The 15876-nt window shown below is 41.3% G+C and overlaps 1 protein-coding gene across 1 annotated transcript in view; it reads right to left on the bottom strand.

Annotated features, from left to right (window-relative positions):
- Positions 1–15876, bottom strand: part of ENTPD1 (ectonucleoside triphosphate diphosphohydrolase 1) — a 70427-nt gene that overhangs the window by 27994 nt on the left and 26557 nt on the right. The window contains exon 2 of the mRNA XM_004681030.2: positions 7959–8086. Coding sequence (XP_004681087.2) covers positions 7959–8086 — 128 coding nt within the window. The remainder of the gene's footprint in view (positions 1–7958; positions 8087–15876) is intronic.

The following is a 15876-nucleotide window of genomic DNA, read 5'->3' on the forward strand; positions in this document are numbered from 1 at the left end:
CCCCAAAATAACCCAGAAGCTGGGTAACGTGGGCAACATTGTGATATTTAACTTCTCTTCAAGCAGGCATTCTTCAGAATCTTTCTTGGAAGTTCCTGTAGCTTTAAGTAGTAACTTCAGCAACATAATCAGTCTGTCACAGTGAGTCCTTTTGAATATACAAAGCTTATCCTTTTGAATATCACTCCAGTACTCTATAAACAAATCAGGTCTCCATTAGCTACAGTGATGCTGGCAGAGCCTGTAAACAATTAGTGAGCATTTTCTTCCTTTTTTTCTTCTTTAATTGGAGTTACTAGACCTTTAATAGATACTTCAGCTCTGTTATGATTCTGTGGCATTAAGTATATTCATGACTGTCATATTGTTGGACAGACATCATCACCACCTATTTCTGTGTTGTTTTTTAAGCCAGACCATATTAAAATCCAGCAGAATAAAAATGGTCTAATTTCCAGGAGTGTTTTATATTGAAAATTAGAACAAATCCTTCCAAGTTTCTATAAAAAATAAAATCACAAATGCTTATTGAAGTAGAGCCCTTTGTGAAAAAAGCAGATGTTCGGAGGTAGGACATTACCTTTTTTGCAGAGGCTGGAAATCCTGGGAGGGTTTCAGCCCAGTGACCCTAACCACACACAGCAAAGGGCCTTCCCTGAAGTTCATCCCTCACATCAGTGTTGGTGCTTGTCTCCTCTGATGGCTTCTGATCATTGAGTCACTGCTATGATTCCATCCAATCCTCACAGCCACCCCCCCACTAGTACATCAAGCTACACTTCCCTTTCACAGGTAAGGAAAGTGAGGTACAGAAAAGAAGTTTATGTGATCCAAGTGTCACTGGTACAAAGTAGCAGGTCTGGGATTGAAATCAAAGCCTCTGGGTTCCAGAGCCATCAGTCCACAGATGTGCCAACTTTAAGCAAAGGCATGTGGTTCGTGCTTGGGCCTTCAGGAGAAGCCTGCCAGACTCTGTGCAGCCAGAATGCAGAATATTTGTGCTACAGAAATAGCTAACAACTCACTGACTTCCCTGGTCCAGCAACAAGCAGGCAATTTAACAAATGGTAAACTGGGAAAACCTCAAAGCTACCTTCCCACTCACACCTACCTGGCCAAAGGCATTTTTCCAGAGGTTATTGAGGTAAAGCTAAAGATTCTTCAGTCCATTAAGAGTTACTTTTTCTTTTTTTAGTGGAGATTACATTACTAAAGGGCAGTGGTTTCCAAACTTTAATGACATAAGAATGCCCCAGGATGCTTATTAATGGCAAAGATTTTTAGGCCCTGCAAGTTGGGATCTTGAATTAGGAGTAGGCTCTGGAGGTGAGAATGGGGAACCAGGATCTCTACGAAATCTGATCCTCAGGTAGCTCCTGCCTTTCACACTCACAAACCCAGTTACTAGGGTTGGTTCTTCACATCTAAGGACAGTGCCATTTATTTGTTCAAGATGTTTCTCTACTTATTTAACTTGCAAACTTCTATGAGGCAAGCATGTAAGTCAGATTCTATGTGTGTTGGAATTTGACATTCATGGCAAAATGATTAACCTTCCCACTAGACTATAAACTCCATGAGGGTAAGGACTTTGCTAGTCTTGTTTCTTGCTATACCCAAGGCCTATAAAATAGAGTAGGTAGTCAAAGATGATTTGTTAAGCAAATGAGCTGAGTGAATGAATAATAAAATGTGTGCAAGGACAGACAAAACAGTCCCTGTCCTTAATATGCCTAGAGGTCACTGGGCAAATAAACACACTAGTATAATGAAGAGTCCATGCTGTGTTATGCCAGATATGGCTTCAGCATGAGGCTATGAACTTCCCTTCCCCCCAGCAAGGCTGAACCCAACTGGGTTAGGCAGGTATATGACAAAATTAGGTCATCAAGACAGAGCAGGATTGGATGAGGATGAGGCAGGTGGAAAGCAGCAGGTACAGAAGTGAATAGTCTGTCACCAGAGATATGGGCTACACAGATAACACCATTATTGTATGTCCACATGGACTGGGACCCCCACTCTACCCTTCACACTTACTTTATCCCACCTTAATTCTCATAAGAACCTATGTGATATCAATTATTTACTCCATCTTGTGGAGAAACAGACTCAGGAGCTTAAGTTCTGTGACTGAAAGGGCAAAGCTGGGTTTCAAACCTGGACTCATGAGTCCATGGCCCATGATGGGGGAGGCAGAACATCCCTGTGAGAAGACAAGAATGAAGACAGAGGAAATCAGTAGAGAGAAAATTAAAGTCTTCCCACATTGACGTTGCACCAAGAAAGACCGTGGCTTTAAACAGAACCATGCAGAGGCTGCTCTCAGCATCGCTGTTCCATTTTGAGCTTGAAAGGTCCTCTCAAGAATCCAGTCACTAAGATCTGGTCAACCTTAGCATTTCTCACATTGCCCCCTCACCCCAGGACAGTGCTTTCACGCCAGCCTTGTCAAGACCATAGCAGGAGCACCCTAGTCTCTCCTCTAGCCTGCTCCCCTCCCAAGAGGAATCTCAGGAACACAATTCTAGGCCTCACCCCCCTATTTGAAACCCTTCAAAGCAGTGGTAGTTTGCCATCATGATTGCTCATTAGAATCACATAGGAAGGTTTTAAGACACAACATTGTGTGGGCTTCACCCCCAAATGCTCTGATTTAATTGCCCAGGTGTAGGGTGCTTCTAAAGTAGAACCAAGCCTGAGGACTTCTGCAGCTTAATGAATGAGATGCCCACCCCTAAACCAGGCATACTAAGCTCAGTCCTGAGTCTCCTTTCCTACCATCCTTCTTGCCTCCATATTCAATATTCCAGCCATTCTGAACTGCCGGCCATTCATCAGGGATGGCTTGCTCATTCAGATTGCCAGTCAACACGTGGCATAGCCTTTAGTGGGAACACGTCCTACCCCAGCTTCTGACAAACTCCATAGTGTTCCTTAATACTTTGGTCCAAAACTCTCTGTTCTGTGAAGACTTTTCATGTGACCAGGAGCAATTGTTGGCTCCTTTCCCTGGGCTTCCCTAGTACTGTGTGATTATGTCTATATTAACATGTCTCTTTTGCACTGAAATGACTTTCCCCCACAAAAATAGACACAAAGATGCTTCAGATCTGTGTGGTGACCTCACGGCTTCTTGATCTACTCTTAACTCCCTTCCCAGGTGTATCTTCTCATCCAGGGGTTTCCTCCCACTGACTAGTAGGTTTCCACAGAACCCACATAGGCCTTCTGACCCACGTAAGTACCAGGAAGTCAATACCCAGTGAGGCAACCCTTGACCAACAGGGGATGAGAACCATGGGCAAAATCGGGGCAGGTGACTCCAAAGTGCTTTCTCCGCAGCTCTTTGGGGCCCCAGAGATTGCAAGCTTCGGAGGCTCACTGTGGCTACGCACCCATCACATGGTCTCTGGAGCTTTCCCTCTTTCCCTGTTACCTTGGGATCAAAAGGAACATCCATCATTCAGCTCATTGTGAGGATGTGTTGTTTGGGAAAACTAAAATTAAAAGCTCATCCAACTTTTGGTCAGATAGTTCCATCTTCACCTTGGGCAAGAAAACCTCAAAAGCTCTATTCTGCCTATACAATGAAGATAATCTTTCCTCACGGAACTCCTGGAAAGGAAAAATGTAAATGATGTATAAGCTGCAAAGCTCTGTACAAAGTAGAATTATCACTGTACTATGGAGAAATTCCTTTACTAGTCCATGTTTAAATGAGAATTCCTCAGAATTTGATCCTCACCTCTTCTTATTCTGACATTCTTCCTATGGCATCATATATTTCTAGGATTTCAATACATCAGTGACATCAGAGACCAATCTGTATTCCAGATCTGCGCTAAGCAATAAGGTAGCCACTAGTCATTAGTTATTAAGCACCTGAAATGTGGTTAGTCTGAATTAAGATGTACTTTAAATTCAAAATCACAGTGGAACTTGAAGTCATTTGAAAAAAAGAATGTAGCTATTTAAAAATTACTTTGATAAAATGTTGAAAAGATATTAGAATATATTGGATTATATAATATATATTTGCATTAATTTGACCTCTTTGCTTCTAATTTTTAATGTGGCTCTTAGAAAAATTAAAACGTAGCTGACATTGTATGTGTGCGGGACAGTGACGGTCTACACCTCTCTTTGCTGTGATCCAGAGCTGATTATCCAGCTGCTTTGTTGCCATATTCAAAGCCTCAAAGCAATCCTTCAAACAACTGAAGTGTCCACTGATACAGCAGTGGATTAAAAAGGTTTGACAAGCGTACACAAATGAATATTCTGCAAGTATTTACGGAAAAAAGGTGAACTCTTGCCATTGTGACAACATGGGTTGAACTGGAGGGGTTACGCTAAGGAAAGGAAATCAGAAATGAAAGGCGAGCACCCCGTGGGGAGCAGGGATAGAGAAACAAAACAAAAAGTTCAATAAAACCAACCAAAAATAACCGCTATAAACCTGCCTGTAAAGCTGAAGATCCCGGAAGGGGAGGAGCCTAGTGCTGTGTGGTGAAGGATTATGGGGCGTTGGTAGCGAGCTGCATCTGAGGCAGCGGAACCTGTACCTCCTCAGTGCTGTAAATCAATGTTACCCTGACAAAATTCTTCAAAATTTAACTCAAAATCTTTTCTTTCCAAACTTCTATAAAAGCCTCTTTCTTACATAGTTCCTTCATCTTCTGCTCTTACCTCCCTCAAATTCATTGCAGCCAGAAGTGTTGATGCAGATTTATGAAAAAAAGAGTGAAGAATTGCTCAGTGATATATGGTCATATGTGATGACATCATATGTTTTTTAAAACAAATGTATCAGATACAAAATATCAAATAAGTGTCTATATTTAAGTCAAATTTTTCAGAAAGAAATTGCTTTTAGCTAGTGGTTATGAAACTAAACAGCATAACTTAAAATCATCACCAAAGAAAACATTTTTGCCCTCACTATATAATCTTACTAAAATTAGTGTGTATATTCAACACATGCCAGTTTGCATATATAAAATGATCTTTTGTAAAATAAATTCATGATATTGCTGTGAAGACTCACTTCTGATGCCAATGTCTATGATCCAAATACGATTACTACTTATTTAAAAAATGTTTTATTTTGCCAGGCCAACACAACAAGACAAAATTACAAAAGACTTCAGGACAATTCCTGCCAGTAAGGGAAGGTCATCCATGACCACAAATATTCATGGGAACACAGAGCCCAAGTCTGTCATGGATTTGCTTCCTAAGAAGTCCCCTTCTCCAATGATGCAATAATAAACATGTAAAAAGGTCAAATCAAGAAATCAATCATGTGCTTTTGGAGCTGGTAAACAAATGGCAGAACTGAAATGTAATGAGGCTTCAACTGTGAGTGAAGTTTTGCCAAGAGAGTCGACATCATTCTTAACAGAAAAGGAAAGATACCATTGACAATGAGATAGCATCAGCCTTTCATACAGACAAAGGGTTGCTGTGTACGATTCCACCGGACTGAATTTGTGGGGCAAAATAATGCCAATGTAACATCTAGGCCTCTGCTATATAACAAGTGATTAGGTGAATGGCAAATGTTGGCAGAAGCCTGGCATATCCATTTATCTTCCCAGGTTCACAGCTCAATATCCTTAAATGCAAGAGGATTTATTTCTGCACATTTATTTCAAGATCTCCATGGTAAAGATAACTTCTAGATATGTCATTATCTAAATGTATATATGTGATTGTTAGCATATTAATTATATTTGTCTTCTTAGATTTATTTACTGTCACATCAAGGAAAGTTTAAAATAATGTATTACAATATAAATGTAAATATATTATATACCTTTAAATTAGCATATTAAATAAAATAATGAACATAGTACAAGTTACATGTGAGATAACTGTGTCTTTGTCTTTTTACTTTGATGAACAAGAAAGGAAGCAAAAATAAATCAAAATAGTTAATGACCCTAATTATTGTTAATGACATTAACTACATCTTCAAGTGTGAAAATTTCAGAAGGAATCTGCCCACCTACAAATTAAATTCAAATTGTTGTATCTGATGCAAGTTTCTGTTTCCTGGATTTTGCAACTGTGTTATCTGGGGTGTTTCGTAGTTTTTGTTTTTGTAGTGTCATTGTCTGCTTGTAATATCAGAGTACTGTTGGCCTCATAATGTATGTTTGACAACACCCCATCTTCCTCAATTTTTTTTAAGTTTGAAAAGGGTAGAATATCATTTCAATCTTTCAAGGTTTGTTGAACACACGAGTGAAACAATCTTGCCCTTTTTTTTTTTAATAATAATATAACAGTTTATTTTTACATCATTTTGTACATTTTTTTTTTCATCTCAATTGTAATCCCTGTGGGTTTCCCATCACCGAGTCACCCGTGTGCCATCACTACAGTCCCGTGCACTTCCCTCCCCCCACACACACATGTTTTTGATCCCATTCCCCACTCCCCCCCCAAAAAATGTCTCTGGTATATGGCTGTTCATTATTCTTATTATTTTCTCGCCTGGTCCATTATACTCCTGCTATTAGCGAAACCATCCGGTATTTTTCTTTCTCTTTCTGGCTTATCTCACTAAGCATGATCTTTTCCAGCTCCATCCAAGTTGCTGCAAAAGACATGTGTTGGGTTTTTGTTTTTTTGGGAGATTTTTGATTCCTGTGTCAATTTCCTTGCTTATAATTGGTCTATTTTCCCTCTTACACTGTTGATGGGAATGTAGGTTGGTCCAGCCCTTCCCAAAAATAGTATAGAAGTTCCTCAAAATATGACAAATAGATCTACTCTATGATTCACAACTAATTTCACTCCTGATATCTACCCAAAGAATGCAAAAACACAAATTCAAAGGAATGCGTGCACTCCTGAACCCTTTGCAGCAGTATTTACAACAGCTGTGCTATGGAAACAACCTACGTGTGTAAGGACGGAGGAGTAGATTAAGAAGATGCAGTGTGTACACAATGGAACACCACTCAGCAACCAAAGAAGATGAGCTCTTGACATTTGGGACAACATATATAGAGCTAGCGGGGATAATATAACTGAAATAAGCGAGAAAAAAGAAAGACAATACTAGCTGATTTCACTCACAAAGACAAATGTCATATTAATTACACCCAGAGAATATTAAAAAACAAGAAAACAGTGATCCTTCTTGGTGGCATAACAGGGTTAAAGCGCAGCACTATGAAGCTAGCCCCAGCCACAGCTGCCTCAGTTGCAAGTTCAATCCCCACCCAGGGAGCTGACCCACATGGTGCGGCAGACCTCTCCTGTCTCGCCTGCTGCTCCCCTCAGCAATGTACTTTATCTATCTGCCTGTGAATCCTCTCGCCGCCCCTGCACCTCTGGCTGTACCCCAGTTCTGTATGCATAAATAAATATATATTTTAAAAAACAGTGTGGAGTGTGGGTGACTACAGAATTGAGGCCACCAAAGGTAGAGAGTGAGAGTAGAGAATAAAGGGGGGAAGAGACCCAAAGACTGTGGCGGAGGATTATGGATCTTGGTGGTGGGTGTGATGTGGTAACATGCAGCTGAAGAGGTGTGATCTTGTGCCTCTGAATCACGCAAAGTGTTGTAAATGAATTTCCCTCAATTAAAAAACAATACAAATAAATTCTAGATCTTTAATCAAAAATTGATAGTACTAGATTGTAGAATATCACCACAGTAGAGCACAGATCTGATGTAGGAAATAAAGCACTTATCTCTGTTGGAGTACTGATTTAATTAATTTGCTGAATGATAAAAGAAATTATCTTCCCACCAACTACTGATTCAAGGCCTTCCTTCCTCCAGAATGAGAATTTGTTTGCATTTTCACACAGCTAATCCAATGGATTTTTGACTTGCACCTGGATTGTCAGGAATTTTACTTGCTTTTCTTCCACCCAGACCAAGTCCCCTCATAGAAACAAATGCACAAATGGGCATACACATGGATTGGAATTACCTTAAGATTTTCTGGCAATGGTCTGTTCTGGGTCAGTCCCACAGTAATTAAAGCAATCACAGCCATGATAAAAGTGAAGCCAAGGATGACCAATATATTTTTAGAGCAAAATCTCTTCAATCCAGATCCTAAAACCAAAGGCAGGATAGAAAATCGATTAGAAAAACAAACATTGATTTCCCCCTATTTTCTGTTTTGTTGTTTTGTTTTGTTTTTGCTGGCTATTTGGAAACACCAAAGATTTTTTTAAAAGCTAATGTTTATCCACTTTGTTTGCAAAGTAGTTGGGAAATAATTCAAAACCAAATGATTTGCTTCTACTATGATGAGGGCCAAGATTGAGTTAGTGTCTGATGTAGAGAATGGGCAGAATTAGGTAAGAGACCAGATATGGCATGAAGAGAGGGAAGAATCCCTAACAGGCGGTTTGTTTATCCATCATGTAGCTCTATGAAGGTATAAGTAACAAATAACAAAAATCAAAAACATCATAGTCCCATCCTTGCCATTTCCAGGTTTGACACACCTGCGGCATTTCAGCCACACTTACATGGATTTCACTGGTAATAGCAATTTCAAGTCATTATTCATATTATCTTATCTATCTTGTTCTTAGTTTCACCCAGTAGGGAACATAACATTGTTCTCAGAGGAAAATTCCATAAAAGGTAAAAGGTTACACCTTGGTTAGAACAGAGCACATAATAGAGGTGACTAGGAAATGAAACGGCTGCCCATCCCCTCTATTCTGGCAGTCCACTTTCTATGAAAACATTCTCTAGGAACACACAGACCAAATATCAAACTCTCCCCAAATTTGGTCAGCAGCACCCACTGCACACTGAAATAGGAGCTTGTTCTCAAGCTTCTGAGCGGGATCCAAAGGATTACACCTACATGTGGGGCTCCGGTCCTCATCAGCCTCTAGAGTCATGAACCAGTCTTCACCGATCAGAGGAAACAGTACAAAATGTAGCAGTAAAAAATGTGCAAACACCACTGTCTATTACATCTAAACAAAGGAACAATGGATCTAATACACAGCACTTCCCTCCCTGCACCCTTCCAAACATAACCTTAATTTGCTCAGATGCTTACAATTCCCCAAAAATCCCCCACATCTCATAGAGAGGGGATACAACCTCCAGGACCCTGATCTGATCCTCTCATAAGATTTATACTTCATGGAGTCAGGTCTTTAATATATTGAACCCAAAACATCTTGATACAACTGGTGTGGCAGAAATATCCTGTTTGATTCAAGGGCTCTAGAACATGGAAGAGAATGCCCTGGGCACTGTCTGTGTGCAGTTTTCAAAACTGTGACGTCAGCAACCACAGCTCCAAATAAGCATGTGCTTTAGATGAACTGTCACAAACCTACTCCTAAGGGGCACCGACAGGCAGCAATGTTTCCACCATAACGGAAGATGAATGCTTCACAGGAGTGGTTCAAAAGGTTGATACTTCTGTTTCAATAAATATAACCATTTTGCTATCTTATTTTCCTTCTCGACCTAGTCAGGCACTGTCTTAGTTTCAAAAGCTAGACCAACAAGCTCCCCGCTCTTTGGAAGTTCTCATCTAATTGTCGAGATAGACAAGCCAGAAAAGTAGTACATTATGATAAGCCAAGGCATGTTATTGAGGGATTTGCTGCAGCAATGGCATAGGATTGGGGTATTAGATTGAGAATCGGGAAAGTCGTGCTGAGAAGGAAGCACTTGAGCAGAGACCTGGGTACTGGGAAAACATCAACTTCAAGGAGTAAGAACATTCCAGGAAGAGGGACCAGCAACCATGAAAGCCCTGCGGTGGGAAGCAGCTTACTGTGATCAAAGGGTTCCAATTCTTTCAGTCTGGGAGCTCTGCCACTGTTACTGGGAGGAGCTATGCTTCATTCTTTCACTTAGTCATTCAGTGTGCACTAAACCTGAACTAGGCTTTGAACTAGATCAACACCCTCCATCCTCACAGTGTCCATATACTAGTTTGGAGTAAAAGACAAAAATAAGAAAATCAAAATGTATAATGTGTTATATAAGTGCTAAGGAGGGGAAAAAGAAAGAAGAGGAAGGATAAGACTATCAGGAAAGGTTTCTCTTATATGGTGGTGTTGAGGAAGAGTCAAGGCAGTGAGGAGAAAGCATCTTAGGCAAGAAATCTTAGAGCAACTGGAACTGCACATGCAAAGATAATGTCTGGCCATGAGAAAGTGTGGCTAAGAGAGTGATATGGAAGAGGAAGTGCAGGGAAGGAAGGAGCTGAGGACCTTGATAATAGGGTCTTGCAAGTTCCAGGGAGGGCTTTACTTTAAAGAATCATTTCTAGTCTCCTGCATAATCTCTACTAAATATCTTAGGGGTGTATACAAGGAACCGTTTGGGGCTTTGAAGCCCCTCAAGGGGCACAGCCTTTGAAAGAACAGACCCTTGCCTCTTGCCATGAGGTAGGGAGGCTGCTCCCAGTCAAGTCAGGCTGTAAGACAACCACACAGCCACAGGTGGACAGGGCCTGGCTCTCTGGAATGGGTTTCTGCCAAGACCAGGTCTAGGACAATGCATCCAACAGGATAAATACCATCACGTATACCTTCTGGTCCTCTCGAGGAGTCAGGAATGAATAAACTTTGCTGGGAGATCATCATTTTGAGGGTCACCAAACCAACAGTCAGAAGGATCCATCAGAAAACCAAACTCTGTAAGCTCCTGAGAGGCAACTCTAGTTAGAATCATACAAGCTCATCTTTGCTCCATTTCTCAAAGCCTCTACTTTCTCATGGGCAAAACAGGAGTCATAATAGTGCATATTTCATAGGTTGCTTGGTAAGATTCAATGAGCTAACAATACATAACAGCTACACTTAAAGAACCCTCACCATGTTCCATATTCTACTCCCAGCACTTTAAATAAAGCAACTAACTTAGTCCTCACCCCAATCATGTGAGGTAGCTGTACTATGTTATCATCTGCATCAGTTGTCCACAACAAATTATCAGAAACTTCGTAACTTAATACAAAAGAAAGTTATATATTCACAATTATGGAGTCCCCAAATCCAGAATTTAGGTGTCAACGAGTCATAATCTTTGGAGAAAATGTCTTGCTTGTTTCTTCCAGTTTCTGGTGGTTCCTGGCATTCCTTGGCTTGTGGCTGCTTCACTTTGTCTTGGTTTGTATGTGACCCTTTCCACTGTGTTTGAGTTAAAACTCTTTCTCCTTTCTCTTATCAGGACACCTGTCATTGGCGTAAGGCCCACCTAATTCCAGAATGATCTAGTCTCAAGACCTGTAATTACAGCTGCAAAAACCTTACTTCCAAATAAGGTCACCATTACAAGTACTATTATCATCATTGTTACTGTCACTTTATAGATGAGGAAACCGAGTCACAGAGAGATTAAATAAGTTGTTAAAGTTGCAAAAAAAAAAAGAAGAAGAAGAAGAAGAAGTTGAGACCAGGAATTAAGCAAGGCATTCTGGGTGCAGAAGTGAGACTTTTAGCAACTGCCCTACTCTAAGCCACATGACAGTGGCTTGGTACAGTGTGCTGTGTGTGGTAGCCACTCATAGTATCCAGAAATGCAAAGTGATTACTTCCAGGACTGGACTGGGGTGCTGTCTGGATTGTTGTCAATGATGATATCAGACAATGCTATACCTTTGAAAAAGCTAGTTTGGGGATCTTTGGTCCCTGATAGTCAAAAGCTTGCAGCAAAGCGACAGAGACTGTGATTCAGTCCTACATCTTTCAAGTGGCAGAACAGACATTTGATCCAAGTCTTTAATACCACTTCACTGCCTCACTCATTTCCCAGCAGTGTACCAAGCCTGTCATGTGGCGTAGAGTAGAGCAATTGTGCACCCAGAATGCCTTGCTTAATTCCTGGTCTCAACTTTTTTTTTTTTTGCAACAAATCACTCAGCTTGTTCCTTTTCAGAAGACCCAATGTGAAAGAACTCATCCAAAGTTTTGTTCAAATGGAAAGAGCCTATTCTATTTCACGTATACCTTATGTTTAATCACAATTAACAAGAAACAAGTTTGAGGATAAAGCAAATTCATTTGGTGGCACTTTTTGCTGTAGGTCAAAGAAGTCAATACAGTGTTAATACATACACAAATTCGAAAAATTAGCTTCAAGTCCTCAGTGATAACAAGCTAGATAAAGGGCAAAGGCAAAGGAGTGGTAGGTAAAGCATAACAAACACGTAGATGAAACAGACACAGGCTTGGGAGACAGAGCCAAGGAGACAAAGTCGGACAATAGGAGCGAGGAGAGGTGGGATGGGAGTACAGAGAGAGGTGGGTAATTAAGTAAATAATTCACATTCTGTTCCACTGAGCTCTTGAAGGTCAGACTTCGGAGCTAGTTATTTGTTTTTATTTATAACCTTTTATTTCTACTCTTTGAAATGTTATCTAGCGGTTATTTCAGCTCACTGTTCTTCAGTTAGAAAAGGAGTGCATTTATCTTAACAAAGTAGCTTAGGGGCCCTCCCAGGTGGTGCAGCGGGTTAAAGCACAGCACTAAGAAGCTTAAGCCACTTCCCCATGAGTTCAATCCCTGCCTGCCCCGGAGGTGACCACATGGCGCGGCAGACCTCTCCTGACCCGCCCACTGCTCCCCTCAGCAGTGTACTTCGTCGATCTGCCGTTCTGCACCCCACTCTGTCTCTGGTGAATCCTCTCACCCTCCGCATCTCTGGCCTGTACCCCAGTTCTGTACAAATAAATAAATCTTAAAAAAAAAAAACAAAAACAAAGTAGCTTAGGGATCCTAAGTAGATCCCCCAGAGGCTCAGCTTTGGGTGGGAAGAGCCCATCTGGTGCCCCCCAAGCAATGGAAAAGAGGTGGAGGGGGTGCAGAAAAAAGTTCTTCCTGAAAATCTGATCCTGCCAACTCCATATACCCCTGGCCCATGACTGTGGACATGCTGTTCTCAGATTAGCAGCAAGTAACTGACTCTGCACTTTGTGTGCTTGAGTTTAAAAATGTTAACAACTGCAAATTTCAAATGCCAGCAGAGACTTCATGTGTGCAAAATAAGGAAGCAAAGGAGGTTACCCCATTCTCCTCCTGCACACTTCCTTCTCTCCATACCATTTACCTCCTCAAACATACCCCTGTGGCCTCTCCTGAATTGTTTTGCCCATGAATTGCATAGAGCACAATAGGTCTTTGTGCTCATCATGGAACCCCATATTCAAATATAGGGCTGGCTAGGAGGAGGGCCATTTCCGGCAAAATGATATCACTGAGATCACAGAATAGGAATTCCCTGTGTCCCAGCCAACAAGCATAACAATCTTGTGTATTGATGGTCTGCAATAAGAACATTGCTTCCACCAAGGGAATCCTCTCACACGTCTGAACTGAAGAAGTATGCCCTGGGGACTCTATCCTTTCTCAAAGCAGCTGTCTTTGTCAACAAGCCATAGTTATTTGTTCTGGTAAATGACTGAGATCGGTACTGGCCACATAGCAACAGTGTGGGGTCATATCAGGCATGGAGCGCAGTGGCTCAGTCAGGCCACCTAACCTTATAGTCCTCTAGTCTATACCTCACATTGCTAAATTCTCTCATTTCTACTTCCTCATTTGTGTACCCAGTATCCTATGTCCATTCTGCCAGGCTGCCAGTCTCTGACCAACCTAATTAGTCCAAGTAGAAATCTCTGGGTCCGCACTCATTCCTTCTTCCCAGATCAATCTCATCTCCTCTGCTCTCTTTAGGGAAGTATCATTGGATCTTATCTGGTCAGGCTGTGGGTAGACTGAAAACTTTATTTTAAAGGATATTGGGCACCTCTGCAGAACTCAGGCTTAAATTGACTAGCATCCATTCCTGTTAAGGGTGGGCAAATCAAAGTGATAATTGAGAGGGACAATATAAGAGTCCCCTAGATTTTTTTAAAGATTTATTTATTTATGCATATAAGAACGGGGGTACAGTTCAGAGGTGCAGGGGGTGAGAGGCTTCACCAGAGACAGAGTGGGGAGCAGAACAGGCAGATCGAGTGAGGTACACTGCTGAAGCGAGGAACATGGTGAGTCAGGAGAGGTCTGCTGTGCCATGTGGGTCAGCTCCCAGGCTGGGAACCGAACTCACATTGCAGTGGCTGTGGACAGCTTCATAGCATTGTGCTTTAATCAGCTGAGCCACTAGGGAGGGCCTCCCTTATTTTATTTATTTAAAGCATATTTTTGATACTCTTTTAGTGAAGAAGTTGAGTGTTTAAAGAAAATTTCCTGATCTTGGAGAAAGATGTGTCCCAGATCAAAACTAGTAAGGTAGATACAACAGGGGAAAAAAAAAAATGTGTGTTAGTCTGGTTATTTCCTCAAATACGTAAGATGACTAAAATATTGGTGTTCTGGTCAATCTATAATCTGAATGAAGAAAGAATGTGTGACTATGAGGTGGGTTACCAGCAAGGATTGAAAAAACAACTGAAAGGAATGGGAGTACAATGTGTCACTGCGTGTCTGGGGAAGAAGGGGGCTTGTCCTGTGGACTCAAGTAGCTCATTTCCCTAAAAGGACTTTATAGTGATAAGGGATCTACCCTCTAAGATAATCTATGTCCCCCTACCCCACTATGAGTTCATATTCATAAGTTACCTTGCCATGATTTTTCTGTAAGGTGAAAAAAATGAGCCGATGATTATTAAATAATAAAAGGATATTAATCCTTATATTGCATGTTTCACAGGATTCTCATATTTTTATTCCATGAGGTGAAATAGATTGTCTTTTCCTATAAGGCATAAGCTGCCTGTAGAATACAGAAGCAATGTGGTCTAGGCCCCAGGAGAGAGCCACACGTACAGCACAATCTGTACACTCCTTGCTTACACCCAGCTGGTCTACTTCTAAGTAGCTGCAACTCATATAGGCAGGCAGAGTGCAGGTAGACTGGGAAGCAGACTTGAGGGACCAGAGTAAACAAGAAGGATGCTATATGCTTTCTCTTCTTTAGAATTATAATGATGTTCTGAGTGGAGGGAAAAGTGTCTCCCCCTTGGGAAAAGTTTGGATACTGTACAAAGCAAGTATTTGGAAATGATGACTAAAATAGTTGAGACTCTTTACAGAGATCCCTACAAACCCAAAGACTCCTGGGAGCACATGAGTTGAAGAGGAAATTTTTACTCCATCTTCTGGGAGAATTCAGTACCTCAAACTGCCCTCTGGGAATGTTACTTCATTCCATCTTCAGGAAAGGGGTAGTTAGCAATGGGTAACAGAGACTCTACAGAGTCCTTCTCCTATGCTCTCCACACCTGTTGGGAAGAGACCACATCCTCTCAGAACTGCTTATGGACCACTTCTCTTGACTTTAGTTCACTCCCTTCAACGTTCCCAGTGAGCAGACCCATGCTCCACAAACTCTTATGACTTAACTGTTGATAGCACTTTTTCTCCGTGTGCTATTTGCTTTCCAAACCCCACCTAAAAATCTAAATTTCACATAACCCACTCGCAGCTTGGTCTACCACAGCTGGCTTCTGCCCCACCATTTCATCAAAGCCATTTGCACAGATATCAAGCACATGCATTTCAGTATTTATATTTCCTATAGAAGTTGAATCTGCTCTCTTTCTTATGACATAAACTCTCTCCTTTCTTGGCTCCTCCCAGTAGCCCTCCGACTTCTCAGACCACTACTTTTCTACTCCTCTTTTTCTCTATAAATAGGGGTGTTCCACAGAGCTCCTGCTTGAAAATTTGGCTCATCTCACTTCACATACATCCCCCAGCTGACTGCAATGACTCCCTCATCACTAAAGTGATGATTCCCTGGTCTGTAAGGGATGACTCTGTGATGTCTATCTCCAGTCTATGACTTTTTCCTGAACCCCAAACTATAGTTACAGCCACTACCAAACATATCTGCTTCAGTCTTTCATACC

The sequence above is a fragment of the Condylura cristata genome, unplaced genomic scaffold (assembly GCF_000260355.1).
Source record: "Condylura cristata isolate star-nosed mole 26May11 unplaced genomic scaffold, ConCri1.0 scaffold00011, whole genome shotgun sequence".
In the NCBI taxonomy this organism is placed as follows: domain Eukaryota; kingdom Metazoa; phylum Chordata; class Mammalia; order Eulipotyphla; family Talpidae; genus Condylura; species Condylura cristata.